The sequence below is a fragment of the Mustela nivalis genome, assembly GCF_964662115.1.
Source record: "Mustela nivalis genome assembly, chromosome: 6".
In the NCBI taxonomy this organism is placed as follows: domain Eukaryota; kingdom Metazoa; phylum Chordata; class Mammalia; order Carnivora; family Mustelidae; genus Mustela; species Mustela nivalis.
This window is the reverse complement of record NC_139025.1, coordinates 101868815-101884496: the sequence shown is the minus strand read 5'-3', so window position 1 is coordinate 101884496 and position 15682 is coordinate 101868815. Positions and strand designations below refer to the sequence as shown.

Genomic DNA, 15682 nt, shown 5'->3' with positions numbered 1-15682 from the left:
ACTTAACCAAAGAGGTGAAATACCTGTACTCTGACAACTATAAAACACTGATGAAAGAAATTCAAGTTGATGCAAAGAAATGGAAAGACATTCCATGCTCAGGGTTGGAAGAACAAATATTAAAATGTCTATAACACCCAAAGCAGTCTACAGATTTAATGCAAACCCTCTCAAAATACCAACAGCATGTTTCACAGAGCTAGATCAAACAATCCTAAAATTTGTATGGAACCACAAAGACCCTGAATAACCAAAACAATCTTGAAAAAGGAGAGCAAAATTGGAGGTATCATAATTCCAGACTTCAAGTTATATTTCAAAGCTGTAGCAATTAAAACAGTATAGTACTGACATAAAAACAGAAACACAGATCAATGAAATAGAACAGAAAATGAACCCACAATTACATGGTCAATTAATCTTTGATAAAAGAGGAATGTACATACAATGGGAAGAAGAATCTGTTCAACAAATAGTGCTGGGGAAACTGGGCAGACACATGCAGAAGAATGAAACTGGACCACTTCCACCACACACAAAAATAAGCTCAAAATGGATAAAAGACCTAAATGTGAGACCTGAAACCAGAAAAATCCTTGAAGAGAACACAGGCAGTAATTTCTCTAACATTGGCCATAGCAACTTTTTTTTTTTTTTTTTAAGAATTTTCATTTATTAAGGCGTGCCTGGGTAGCTAAATTGGTTAAGAATTTTTATTTATGGGGCACCTGGGTGGCTCAGTGGGTTAAGCCGCTGCCTTCGGCTCAGGTCATGATCCCAGGGTCCTGGGATTGAGCCCTACATCGGGCTCTCTGCTCAGCAGGAAGCTTGCTTCCTCCTCGTTCTCTGCCTGCCTCTCTGCCTACTTGTGATCTCTCTCTCTCTGTCAAATAAATAAATAAATAATCTTAAAAAAAAAGAATTTTCATTTATTTATTTTTGAAAGGGAGAGAGAGAGCACAAGCAGGGGGAGGGGCAGGCAGAGGGAGAAGCAGACTCCCCACTGATCAGGGGTCTGGGTGTGGGACTTGATCCCAGGGTCCTGGGCCAAAGATGGTCATTTAATGCACTGAGCCCCACAAGCACCCAGCCATAGCTACTTTTTTCTAGAAAGGTCTCTGGAGGCAAGGGAAACAAAAGCAAAAATAAACAATTGGCACTACATCAAAATTAAAAGCCTCTGTACAGCAAACACTCAACAAAACTAAAAGGCAATAGGATGGGAGAAGATATTTGCAAATGACGTATCTGATAAAGGGTTAGTGATCCAAAATCTATAAAGACTCAACACCCAAAAAACAAATAATCCAATTTAAAAATGGACAGAAAACACAAACAGACATTTCTCCAAAGAAGACATCCAGATGGCCAATACACACAAGAAAAGATGCTCAATGTGTCATCATGAGGGAAATGCAAATCAAAACTACAATGACAGATCACCTCATACAGGTCAGAATGGCTAAAATAAAAAACACAAGTAACAAGTGTTCATGAGGATGTGGAAAAAAGGAAGCCTCTTGCACTGTTGGTGGGAATGCAAACTGGTGCAGCCACTCTGGAAAACAGTGTGGATATTCCTCAAAAAATTAAAAATAGAGCTACCCTATGATCCAGTAATTGCACTACTGGATATTTACTTGAAAAATATAAAACCACTAATTCAAAGAGATACATGCACCCCTATGTTTATTGAAGCATTATTTACAATAGCCAGACTATGGAAACAGTTCAAGTGTCCATTGATAGGTAAATGGATAAATAAAGTGTGGTATATATAGTAAAGGGAATATTATTCAGCCAAATCTTGCCATTTGCAACAACACAGATGGAGCTAGAACATATAACGCTAAGGAAATAAGTCAGTTAGAGAAAGACAAATACCACATGATTTTGGTCATATGTGGAATTTATGAATCAAAACAAACAAGCAAAGGAAAAAAAAAAGAGAGAGAGGGGGCAAACCAAGAAACAGACTCTTAACTTTAGAGAACAAACTAATGGTTGCCAGAGGGGAGATGGGTGGAGGGGAGGGATGGATAAAACAGGTCATGGGAATTAAAGAGTACACATTATCATGATGAAAAAAAAAAATAACAACACAGAACTATTCCCCTGAAACAAATTATATATTATATATTAAGAAAAAGATTAATAAAAAAATAAATAAAATTTAAAAACCAATAAAAGATTTAGAATAATCATTGTAGGACTATAAATTAATTGGAGATAATTAAAATGATTTTAATATTTACTTTTTTTTTTTTTAAGATTTTATTTATTTGACAGACAGAGATCACAAGTTGGCAGAGAGAGAGAGAGAGGGAAGCAGGCTCCCCGCTGAGCAGAGAGCCCGACTCAGGACTCGATCCCAGGACCCTGAGATCATGACCTGAGCCGAAGGCAGTGGCTTAACCCACTGAGCCACCCAGGTGCCCCAATATTTACTCTTCTGTAGGAATATATCTCTCTACATATTTGAATAAAACTTTAAACCCACCAACAAAGTTGAACTTAAAAATTTTTTTAAAGAAATGAAACATAAAAGGAAGTTTGGAAAACAGAATCATCCAGATTTTTACTACCCTGGCACAAATATTCTTCTTTATTTACTCTCTCTCTCTCTCTCTCTCTGCCTCCAATGTTGACAACAAAGATTTCTTCCGGGTAAGTTGTTTACCTTTTCATTTGGGCTAGGTTTGCCCCTATATTACTTATATTATTTTTGTTACATTTACATTTTTTAAAAAAGTGAAAATAATCTGCTGGTAGTAACAGTATCAAAAGACACAGTCCTAAAGACTGAAGATCCTAACAAGTCAAATCTGATGTTTTTCCTTTGCTTTTTTAATATTGTTTCTATGCCTGGTAAATGAATCTCTTTGCTCCTAACTTCAAAATAATTTGTTCTCTTCTAATTTTTTCATAAGTTGATTTTTTAAAGATTTATCTTATTTATCATTTATTTAAGTAATCTCTACACCCAACATGGGCTTGAACTCACAACCCCAAGATCAAAAGTTGCATGCTCTTCTGAGCCAGCCAAACACCCCTCCATAAATTTTTAAAAGCCAACTTTTTAAATATCAGATTTTTAAAAAAATCAAATTTTAAATATCTATGGTATCAAACAGAGATCAATGTGTATTTTTCCTTCCAAAATGGCTGACTACTTATCTCAACACCTCTTACTTAATAAGCCTCCCTTCTGTGACACATCTTATTAAATACTTAAATTTAATGGGACTATTACAATGAACTGTTTCCTGTAGGGGTTTCCTGCTCTTTCCGCCCCTGTTGAGGGCTGATTCAGTTAACACAGCGGCCACCCCTAGTGTCTGTTCATCAGAGGCAACCTCAACCTCTGTTCACTCTTCTAAAAGAGCAGACACTCCCATTTGTTCCCCCATCTCTGATGACTTTCTGCCTCTGAGGGGATCTGCTTTCTTCTTAGCATTTGGCACAACTGATAGGACAAGTTGTTTCTTGTGTTTATTGTCAGTTTTCCCCAACAGAATGCAAACTCTTTGCTGATGCTGTTGCTGATGATGCTTTGTCTGTTCTGTCCACTGCTGGATCCTCAGTGCCTAGAATGTACTTTGCACATAGTGGACAATCTATACATATTCATTGAATGAATGAATACCAGCTAAACATTCACCAACTTCAGCTACCTCTATCTGCTGGTCCAGGAGGACCAGTGTTCTGCTAGCTGGGGATCTTTGGCTGCCTCTAGTATGGATGTCCCCTCCCTCTGATGCAAGGCAATAGAGCCAATACTATGAGCCAATACTGCAGCATGGGGCCATCCTGGTCTCTTTTAGGGATGCCCTGCCCTCCTCTGTCCTTTCAGATTGCTGCAAGATGTGGCTCATATGTGTAATAAAAACAGTTATTGGGGGTACCTGGGTTAACCAGTTGGTTAAGCATCTGCCTTCGGCTCAGGTCATGATCCTGGAGTCCCAGGATGGAGGCCTGCATCAGGCTCCTTGCTCAGCAGGGAGCCTGCTTCTCCCTCTGCCTGTCACTCCCTTGCTTATTCTTTCTCTCTGACCAAAAAAAAAAAAAAAAAAAGAAAAAAAATATCAGTGGGGTTTAGGAGTGCAGAGTGTAACAGATGGGTGGTAGGGGTGGAAGAAGGCTTTCACTAGGTATCTTGTGTACTTTTTGGTTCTTTTGTTTTTTATAAATAAAATGTAGGGACGCCTGGGTGGCTCAGTTGGTTAAGCAGCTGCCTTTGGCTCAGGTCATGATCCCAGCGTCCTGGGATCGAGTCCCACATCGGGCTCCTTGCTCAGCAGGGAGCCTGCTTCTCCCTCTGCCTCTGCCTGCCATTCTGTCTGCCTGTGCTCGCTCTCTTCCCCCCTCTCTCTCTGATAAATAAATAAAATCTTTAAAAAATAAATAAATAAATAAAATGTAAAACAACTAAAATCTAAAACAACTAAAAACAACTTTCTCTCTTTCTACTCCCCTTTCAGACCACATTCCCCCAGATGTGTTTCCAGGACAACTGAGGCTAGATCTGGTGTATTTGCTTATCTTATCTCCATAGTTTGCAGCTTCCTGGAAAGCCAGTCCTTTTAGTTCTGACAAGTTTCCAGAACTTGTTTCTCACCTGAGATGTGCATTTGAGCCAGTTTCAGTCTCTGCTCATTTAATGGCACAGCGCACATTTTTCAGGTCGGATTTTGATTTCACAGCCATTCAGCAATGATCTGAAGACACTGTTGAAATTCTTAGAGTAGTTTTACTTGGGTTTAAAAAATTTTTTTTCTAGGGATGCCTGGGTGGCTCAGTTGGTTGAGCCACTGCCTTCAGCTTGGGTCTGATCCCAGGGTCCTGGGATTGAGTCCCACATCGGGCTCCTTGCTCAGCGGGGAGCCTGCTTCTCTTCTGCCTGCCACTTTGCCTGCTTGTACTCTCTCTCTGACAAATAAAATCTTTAAAAAAAATTTTTTTTTCTAGATGTGTTTCAGAATCCTTTTTGGTATTTATTGAAATTTGGGTATGGGATCACATTAAACTTATAAGAGAAAATGATCATCTTTCTAATTTATTTTCACTAGGAGCATGAAGTCTTGCTATTTCTTTGTCTTCTTTTCTATCCCTCCGTGATGTTATATGGCTTTATTTTGCCTTTGATATGTCCATTAACAATTATACTCTTCATAGATACTTTGTATTTTGGGCTGTCATGGAGAAGATATCTTTTAAAAAATATGTCATTTCTTGTAGGGATTCAAAACAGGAATGCTATTGACTTGGGTTTTATCTTCTGTATGACTTTGAATTAATTTTACTACAGTTTTTTTTGGGGGGGAGTAATAACTTTTTTAACCTGTCTAGATATACAATCACATTGCCTACAAAATCATCGTATAGTTTAAATTTTCTTTTCCAATATCAATAAACCTTTTTCATTTTTTTTATTTTTAAAAATTTCTGGCCTAAACTAATAGACATTGGTAGAAGACATTTTTATCATTTTGTGTGTCTGTGTGTGTTCTGTTCTATAATCTTTTTATACTCAATATATGAGGGTGTTTTTCCACCATCAATCTTACTGGCTTTGTACTATTCCTCTATGTCTGTGTCACTATATCACCAAGTGACAAGGATGGCAGTATCGCCACTTTGTCGATTGGTCAGGAGGGAGTCATACGGGACCATAGATGAAGGAGTCTTCCAGCCTTGAGAGAGGCCTTGGATGTGTGTTGGACTTGTGAGGTCTCTGTTCTGGTCCCGGCTGACTCTCTCATTCATTCCTTTCACACATAAACAGTAATCGGCACCTACCTCGGTGCTCAGGGGAGAAACTCCCAGTAACACAAGGTTCTTGTTAGCTATGGGCAAGTCATTTATGTCTTCTGAACCTCAGTGTTCCTCTTCATAAGAAGAAAATACTAGTAACACCATTTCTATATACGCTGCCTAGGTTCATGTGTGGATTCAATGAGATATTAAAGAATTTTCAGGAAACATCACTTGTTAGATGAAGAGTCCAGAGAAGGGAAATGACTTGCCCACAGTCACATAGTGAGTTCCTGGGATAGCAAGGTCTCAAACTTGGATCTTCAGGCTCCCACCCAACTTACAATGCAGAAACTCCAGGGTTTCAGCCTTTGGGGCTATGGATTCCTTGAGCCAATGATGTCCTCCAAGGAGCAAGAAGGGCCAAACCGAAAAGCACTTTTTTTTTTTTTTTTAAGATTTTATTTGTTTATTTGACAGAGATCACAGTAGACAGAGAGGCAGGCAGAGAGAGAGAGGGAAGCAGGCTCCCTGCTGAGCAGAAAGCCCGATGCGGGACTCGATCCCAGGATCCTGAGATCATGACCTGAGCCGAAGGCAGCGGCTTAACCCACTGAGCCACCCAGGCGCCCCTGAAAAGCACTTTTTGTATACAGCCTTCCCTCTGTCTACCCCCAGCACTAACCTACCAACCTGTGAGGGCCATCCTGGGAGGGACCCATAGGATGACCCATGTGTCTCCTCCCCCAGCAGGGCGTCTCTCCTCTGCACCTAGCTGTAAAACACAACTTCCCTGCCTTGGTCCAGCTCCTCCTCGATGCCGGTAGCGACCTGGATGCCACAGACAACGTAAGTGGTTGCAGAAACCATTTGGGCCCTGGAGGGCTTCTGGGCACCCTCCCAGGCTGGCAGGGCTTGGCTGCCATCTCCTAGCCTGGCTCAGAGCTGAGAAATTACTTCTTTAGTTTGTAAAAGAGCTGTGTGAATATTTGTTGAAGGGAATGGCATTTTATCAACCATTCCTCTATTTGGAACATTTTGGTGGTTTCCACGTTGCTGCCATGGTCCATCAAACACTCCAGTAAACATCTTCCTACGTTCTACTGTCTCCTTTCACTGATTTTTTTTATCTCCGCTTTGGGAAAATTTCCAGGACAGGGATGAGTGGGGCAGTCTTGTGTCACAAGAGGCCTCTGAGTCCTGAAGTTGTGATCAGTCAGGAGCCCTTTCAATTCCTGTTCCCCACATGCCTCCCCCCAACCATGTAGTCCCCAGTGCCTGTACCTACAACCACAAGCAGTGGAAAGCAACTTGACAAGATGCAGCACATACCTTCAAAATGATCAGGCTTTGCGCTTCAGTGAATTGGGCCTCAAGAAATACATTAGAAGCTCATGCACAAAGATACCCATTGCAACACTGCTTATCAATCTTCAATTTGCAAATGGCCCAAATATTTAATAATAGAGAAATGATCAGGTAGATTATGGATTAGACACAGATTACTGTGGAGCTGTTAAAAATGGGCTTTATAATATGTGGACAAGTTTGGTAGAAAAATGGATGCAAAATATATAGATGGGATGATCTCATGTAAAATCAACAAACCAAAAGCATTCTACATTAAAGACTAGAAGAATTATACTGGGCTCGTTACAGAGATTGACTTAGCTAGCAAGTGGTATTTTTTTCCTTTGTTCGTTCTGCTTTTTTGTTTTTATCAAGTTTTCTCTGGTACTGAGTTTATGACTAAACCCATCTTACTCCTTCCCATAACTTCTTAGAGAAACTTGTTAAGACGCAGTTAGAAGTGTACCCACCTTGGGCCTGTTCTGGTTTGAGTTTTGGGCCACTTGTACATGCTTATCTACTCTCCTATCCCCTTGGCTTCTTCCCCAGAGGCAGCAGACACCCCTCCACCTTGCGGCTGAGCACGCCAGGCAGGACATAGCGGAGATGCTCCTCATCGCGGGGGTTAACTTGAACCTGAGAGATAAGGTACATCTGCTCCCAACCAGCCTCCGTTTCAAGCTTTCATGGCTTCCTCTTTGCCAGAGACCCTACTACAAAAACCTCCTGCTCTCAGACTGTTGAAAGCTTCCCATCCTTTTCTTTTCTTTTTTTTTAAGATTTTATATATTTGTCAGAAAGAGAGAGAGAAAGCGCACAAGCAGGCAGAGAGGCAGGCAGAGGTGGAGAGAGAGGCAGGCTCCCCGCCGAGCAAGGAGCCCCATGCGGTACTCAATCCCAGGACGCCGGGATCATGACCTGCGCCAAAGGCAGCGGCTTAATCCACTGAGCCACCCAGGCGTCCCCAAAGCTTCCCATCCTTTATATACTAGCTCAGATGCTGCTTCCATCAGGAAGCCTTCCTACCCCTCCTCCCCTTCCTCCTTTGAGGTCCCTCAGGACTTAGCCTGCCCTTCTGCTAGTCTGGAACTATGAGGTGGTTGTCTTCTGTTTCATGTTCCCTCAGATTTTGAGCTCTTTGAGTTGCCCATTGGTGAGGGGGAGGAGTAGAGAAGTATCACATCACCGTCTCACAGTCCCCTACATGTGGGTCAGGGGTAGGGAAGCTTCCTGGCTCTTTGTGCCTGGGGCGGGGTGGGGGGTGCTACTCCCTCAGGTGGCCAGAGATTCCAGATGAGCTGATGACTTGTTATAAGGCTAAGGAGGTCACAAGCTTGTGAGGGAAAGGGGCTTGCACAATCCTTGACATGGTGTGTGGAAGAGCTGTGGTGGGTGAAGGGGGGTGCCAGAAATAGGCCCTAAGGCTAGACCTGGAGGGGGGCTCCCTGGCTTGAGCTGGGCCCCAGGGCAGCTGGCCAGGTGCGAGGAGAAGCTTCCCAACTCCCTGCACCTGCCTGAAGATTGAGGCCAGCCCTGTGCGGGATGCCTGGAGCAAAAGGCCTAAGGGGGGCGGGCAGATGTGACTTGACGATCCCAGTCCCCCTCTCTGGGCTCTGGTTTCAGCTGAGAAGCGGGCCAGGTGACCCCTATTTCATAGGTGATGTTGAAGAGTTATGCAGACTGAGTTTCATATGCTCTAAGACTTCCTAAATCTAAACAAGAGACAGTTGCTGGAATTACTGCCTCATTCTTCCCATGCCTTCCATGCCCCTCGTCATGCCCAGAAAACATTTCTGCTCTCCTTTTTACTGGAAGCCGCTTTCTTAGGGGCAGAACGTTTGCAGCAGGTGCTAGAGGCCACCCTACAGACCTCCTGTAGCAACTCTGGCTTCCCTTACTTCTTCCCCGCAGCAAGGGAAAACCGCCCTGGCAGTGGCCGCTCGCAGCAACCACGTCAGCCTCGTGGACATGATCATAAAGGCTGATCGCCTCTACACGTGGGAGAAGGTACGGACACCCTGCACAAGGTCTGTCCATATTGCAGAGGGAGCGGCCAAGGCGTGAGGTGGGGCTGGCTTTGAACCCCAGCCCTGACCCAATTCAGGTCCCCGCACTACCCACCCTTGTTTCCAAGGAGGGGATAATCCTGACCTTACCCACCACCACGGCTGTCTATTAGCATCTGGAGCTGAGCGAGCCAAGGTAGTCCGGGGCCGTGCCAGAGTGGAGGTAGCATGGATGCCATTAGAGTGCCGGGCGGATGGACGCATGTGCGCAAGCCTGTGTGCGCGAGGAACGAGATGGCAAATTGGTTTCCACTCACTGCCATCCCCAGGTGACTGGGATTGCTGCTGGGGGTACTGTCTCCAGGCAACTTTCTGAGCCCAGAAGGAAAGAGTGCCGGGATGGATTAGTGATGCCTGCTGAGGAACTGGGGAAGAAGAGTAGATATAAGATCATGCTTTTCCAGTCGCCAGTAAATGGGGTCAGGTAGGGAGGGCCTTTTGTTTTGTTTTGTTTTTGTTTTTTGTCTTTGAGGTTGTTTTTATAGTTGGAAAATAATGTTTGCATTTACCTCACTTTTAAAAATTAGTAATTTATCAACAAATTTTAAAACCTGGTTTTCCTTGGAGTGCCTGGGTGGTTCAGTTGGTTAAGTGTCTGCCTTCCGCTGACAAGATCCCAAGATCCTGGGATGGAGTCCCTTCTCGGGAATCCCTGCTCAGCCGGAAGTCTGCTTCTTCCTTTCCCTCTATCCCCGCTCATGCATGTGCTCTCTCTCTTCCTTGCTTACTCTTTTAAATTAAAAAAAAATAATAATAAAATAAAATAAATAAAATAAATCTAGTTTTCCTTAAACTTTTAAATTCACTTTGTAAATCTTACTCCATTTACACAACTGGTATTTTTTAGGAATCGTGGGAATTTCCATTTTCTAGGAAGGCTTTTGATTAATGTTTGGACCCATGTTTAAAATTTAACTATCTTAAACAATTTAAGCGACTGATAAATCTGATAGATTTTTTTTTAAAGCACTTTGCTTCCTTAGTTTTTCTTTCTTTTCTTTTTCTTTCTTTTTTTTTTTTTTTTTTTAGAGAGAGGGAGGTGGGGGAAGAGGAAGAGAGAGAATCCCAAGCAGACCATGAGGTTCGATCCCACACCCTAAGATTATGACCCGAGCTCAAATCAAGAGTGGGCATTTAACTGACTGAGCCACCCAGATGCCCCCTAAATTCTTTTTTTAATATTTTATTTATTTGACAGACCGAGATCACAAGTAGGCAGAGAGGAAGGTAGTGAGGAGTGGGTGGGGAAGCAGGCTCCCTGCTGAGCAGAGAGCCCAATGTGGGGCTCCATCCCAGGACCCTGGGATCATGACCTGAGCCTGAAGGTAGAGGCTTTAGCCCACTGAGCCACCAGGCACCCCAGGTGCCCCCTAAATTCTTAAATTATCCCAGTAAATCCAGTAAATTAAACCTATAAAGTGAATCTCAAATATCTTAAACATTCCAATATTATTTGCAAACTTAGCTTCTCCTGTACCGCTCATAAAAATCACTATTTCAAAATCAGTAACAAATTTCAATAAGAATCATAAGATATTCTCTTTCATGGACATATTAGATTCTCAGAAACATTACAGCCCCTTTTCATACAACAGGTTACTCCTAACTGTGACTCCAAAATATTCATACCAAGGGTTTGATTAACTGATTCCTCTATATTGATTCTAACACCTCAGACTTGAAAAGTTCTCTATGCTAAGGCATCTGGGCAGTTAGAATCACAAACCTCCCTCCTACCCGCAGGCTAATTCAATTAGAATCACTGGTGTGGGGACCAAGCATCCTAGTTTTGTTTTATTAGATTTTATTCTTTATTTTTATTTTAAGATTTTATTTATTTAACAGAGAGAGAGAGAGATTGTAAGTAGACAGAGGCAGACAGAGAGAGAGGGGGAAGCAGGCTCCCCGGTGAGCAGAGAGCCCAGTGCAGGGCTCCATCCCAGGACCCCGGGACCACGACCTGAGCCGAAGGCAGAGGCCTTAACCCACTGAGCCACCCAGGTGCCCCTATATTTTATTTTTTAAATTAATCTCGATACCCAGCATGAGGCTCAAGCTTATACCCCCACGATCAAGAGTCACATGCTCCACAAAATGAGCCAGCCAGGTGTCCCAGGAGTCAGTGGTTCTTAAAGCTCCCAGATGATCCCATGCACAGATGCAGCCGGGAACCCTGCTGAGGAACCTCCCCAGGAGACAGCCAGTCTTCCGGGTCACTGGCCACTGTTGACCAGGATATAAGATTTGCAGCTACAGATGCCAGAACCCACCTGAGCTTTTTTAAGAACCATAACTCTGTACCCACGTCCTTTAGAGGGGCTTATTAAGGCTTTTGTGGGGTTAACTTAGGCTATCTTTGTAACTTCTCATTTTATCACCTGCTTTGCATAGAAAGAATTCTGTAAGCCCGTCTTTACTACTTGTTGGGATTCAGGAAATCTAGTTAGTGCCTTATCCTTGGTTTGGCTTGACTGGTGTTAGCCACAGCCGCCGAGTCTGCTCGCACTTGTGTAACAAAAACACAGAGAAAAAAGAGGAATTGGGAAGGCTTCCCGGAAGAGGTGGCATGTGGGTGATCTTTGGACTGTGACAGTGGAGTTGAGGGACCGGCAGGTGAGAAAAGGAATTCTGGACAGAGGAACAGTGTGAGCTGCTGGGGTTCCTAAAGTCAAAGCAAAACACAGAACAAGAAACCCGAGTAGCACACACATGATGCCCCAGCCCTGGGATGCTGCTAGGGCCCCTCCAAACTCCCACGGGAGAGCCTAGCAGGGATTTCCCCCCAAATGGCAGCTGCACTTTTGGGATCTGCTCCACAGGATCACCCCTTGCGCAAGGACCCCAAGGATACCTATAGGAAGAACTTGACCTTTAAGCAGGACCATCGGCAGGAAAGGCAGCAATTCCACTCTGTGCTGTGGCGACTGGCCTCCAGGGACCTGCGGCCTCATGAGTGGAAGAAGCTGGCGTATTGCTGGGAGTTCACTGAGGCCCACGTCCATGCCATCGAGCAGCAGTGGACAGGTACCACCCTGCCTCTCCCTACCCCAAAGTGACCAGTGGGTGGCAGGGGGGGCACTGGATATTCAGTTTTCTGTGTTTCTGGGGGGAAAGCCCGTGCAACCCACAGCCTGACTACAGTAAGCCACATGCCATCACCAACACCCCACATGGCTCTCCATTCTTCCAGGCCTTTGCTCAGGCCGTGCCCTCTGCCTCTCCCTCCCCACTGACCTGTGAACTTCACATTCTTCATGAGTTAGGCCAAGCTGATACCCATCATTCACACACCAAACGAAAGTCACTCCCTATAAAAAGGAGAGGACCAGATCTTGCCACCATTATTTAGTATCTGTTTGGAAATGTTGGCGCGGAGCTCCTGGGCGGCTCAGTCGGTTAAATGTCTGCCTTCAGCGCAGGTCCTGGGCCTGGGGTCCCGGGATCTGGGATTGAGCCCTGAGTTGGGCTCCCCACTCAGCTGGGAGTCTGCTTCTTGTCTCCCTTTGCCCCTCCCCCCGTCATGCTCACTTGGTCTCTCTCTCAAGTTAAAAAAAAAAAAAAAGTTGCTCCTGGTACTAGGACAGAAAACAGAAACAGAAATAAGGACTGTAAATATTGAAAGGAAGAGAGAAATTTATTAATGCTATAATCATGCACAGGAAGTCCAGTAAACTGAAAAACTCAATAAAATAATGCAGTGAAATGGCTAAATATGATAAAATATACAGACACCATAGTATTTCTGTGTACCATCAATAGGTGGGGAGGATATATAGAGGTATTTTGGAAAAGCTATTCCATTTGCAATAGTTTCTAAAAAGAAATATGAATGGCATATGAGTAAAACAATAAACATTAGTTCAACTATAAACAAGACTTGGGTAGGTGGAATGACAGTCTGTATTCCTGGCTAGAAGTGTCAGGTAGACATTGATTTCTCCCGAATTAGTTTAAAATTTTGATTTTTTTAAAGATTTATCTATTTTACAAGGAGAACAAGTGGCAGGGGCAGAGGGATAGGGAGAGATAACCCAAGCAGATTCCTCACTGAGCTCGGAGCCCAACATGGGGCTTAATTCCACAACCCAGAGATCCTGGCTCCAAGATCATGACCCCGAGATCATGATCCAGAGCTGGATGCTTAACTGACTGAGCCACCCAGGCTCCCCTGACTCAGGTTTAATCACATCAAGATAGGAGGTTTTTGAAACTTGACTAAAAGATTCTAGAGTTCTCTTGAAAGAATCAAGAGGGAATGATTAAAGATTTTATTTACTTGAGAGAGAGAGAGCATGTAGGAGAGAGCACAGGAGAGAGAGCGTGAGCTGAGGTTGGGGGGGCAGAGGGGAAGGGAGAAACAGACTCCCTGCTGAGCAGGGAGCCTGACTTGGAACTCGATTCCAGGACCCCAGACCATGACCTGAGGTGAAGGCAGACGACTGTTAACCGACTGAGCCACCAGGCACACCGAAGAGGGAATAGTGAAGGGAAGGGAAAAGTGAAGAGGGTCTAATCCAAACAGACTCAACCTGTTATAAAGCTCAAATAATTGGCATAGAGAGATACTGGACAGAAAAATATGCACACCAGTTAGTGGAACAGAGCAGGGATAAGAACTTTCAGAGAGGATAAAGGAGCACGCCTAAATAATGGGGCTGAGGGCAAGGAATAGTGAATAAATGGGCCAAATGAAGCCACTATGCCAAAGGCAGCACCATGAGGAAATGCCTGCTGATGGCCCAGAGGGGGCCAGAAAGTCCGAGCACGCGGCCCCAGTGGCTGGGAGAGGAGACCTACCTAGTCACAGAGTGGAGTAAAAAGCTCACCCCCTCCTCCCACACCGCAGAGTGTGTACAGTTATTTTCAAACGTGGCCGTACATTGGAATTACCTGGGAAGGCTTAACACCACTCACTAGTGACTCAAGCTGCACCCAGACCTAAGTAGGTTGGAATCTCTCGGGGTAGGTGGGTGGGGAATGGCACCCAGGTGTCAGTATTTTTTGGAAGGCTTCCCGGGGGTTTCTAGTGAGCACTTACAGCTGAGAACCACTGGTGTAGGGGAAAGAACATGGCCACCTCTGTCTTGCACTAAGCGGATTTCTCATCTGTAAAATAGGACCACTGGCGGGCAAGGCACAGGTTACTGTGAGTAGCCAGAGAAGCAGGAATAGTCCCGTGCATCATGGGATCACAACAAGGAGTGCCAAATCTGTCTTCAGAGCCACACCAACACGATGCATGGTGGACGCTCAGAAGAAAGCCTGCAGCTGGGGAAGTTCTAGAGTCCTCAACACAAAACCTCCGCCCCCACCCCCTCTGAGCCTGTCCTGTCCCTCCTCTCCCCATCTCTGGGCTGAGCTCCACTGGAGCTTAGAGAAGGGCCTGGCTCTCTCCTACCTGGCATGTGCAGGAGGTGGTGCAGGGCAGCCAACTGGGGGCTTGGTTGGCTCCTTCTCTTTCTCCCCTCATGGTCGTCAGGCAGCAAGAGCTACCAGGAGCACGGCCACCGGATGCTACTCATCTGGCTGCATGGCGTGGCCACCGCTGGTGAGAATCCTGGCAAAGCGCTGTTTGAAGGCCTCGTGGCCATTGGCAGGAGGAACCTGGCTGGTAAGTGTCCCTAGCTCTGGGCAGCACTACCCCCCAGAATGTGACAGGGCCCCCGGAGGTCTGCTCAGAACACAGTGCAGGGGTGCTGGCTCTGAACCTTCTGGATTCCTGGTCCTAGCCTTGTCCACTGGAATTCAGGCAGAGCCCTGGGCAAACCAGTGCCTCCCAGGCCCCCGTCTCCCCATCCGCGCCGTCAGCGTGCTGGCTCAAATCATGCCTGCAACCTTCACAGCCACAAACCCACCGATGCTATCATCTCTTCCTCTCTGGCCCTCTGTACTTTGATTTTTTTTTTTCTAATTTGGAATAAGGCTGGAACAGCCTGCAGACCTTTTTCACAAACAGTAAGACATATGGACCAGAACTGGCTTAACAGGAGTTCCAACAGTCGATCTGGTCAAATAAATAAAATTTCTGAGACCATCACAACCTTTGGAGCCTGTCCATTCTACATGCCTGGTTTGAGATTCTGAGCACCCTGTGGAACTATCAGGCAAGCAAGATAGAACATTCAGTACTAAAAACAAAATCAGCTCACAATGAAAGAGCTGTAAATGCCGTAATGGCCGCTGGTGTGGTGCACTACGGGGCGACTCTAGGATGGGGTATCAGGCAGTCAGCAGTAGTAATGAAAGCAGTAACAGTGAAAACAGGGCTGGCATGTCCTAGAGAGGAGAAAGGAGAGCCCCCTGTGTGGTCGGTAACTCACAGCAGCTGTGGGCAAGGTGGAAAAACAATCATGGCCTGGGGTGTCGGGGGGAGAGGAGTTAGGGACGACTTTTTCTTTTTCCAAAATGTTCTTAAATATCTATCTTCTTTTAGCACAAACACTGGCAGGCAATTAAAACATAAAACTAGCCCTGTGAGGCAGCGCGTAGGCAACATGAATCAATAGGATTCC

General features: G+C 44.8%; 1 protein-coding gene across 15 annotated transcripts in view; it reads left to right on the top strand.

The window, feature by feature from the left end:
• ANKDD1A (ankyrin repeat and death domain containing 1A) overlaps positions 1-15682 on the top strand; it is a 47218-nt gene that overhangs the window by 25893 nt on the left and 5643 nt on the right. For 7 of the 15 annotated variants that reach the window (XM_082737173.1, XM_082737175.1, XM_082737182.1 and 4 more), the window contains 5 exons: positions 6505-6603; positions 7654-7752; positions 9016-9111; positions 11990-12194; positions 14288-15681. In XM_082737173.1, coding sequence (XP_082593299.1) covers positions 6505-6603; positions 7654-7752; positions 9016-9111; positions 11990-12194; positions 14288-15066 — 1278 coding nt within the window. In that variant the 3' untranslated portion in view covers positions 15067-15681. Of the gene's footprint in view, positions 1-6504; positions 6604-7653; positions 7753-9015; positions 9112-11989; positions 12195-14287; position 15682 lie in introns of those variants that run through there. The other 8 variants (XM_082737178.1, XM_082737174.1, XM_082737183.1 and 5 more) reach the window with 7 other exon arrangements.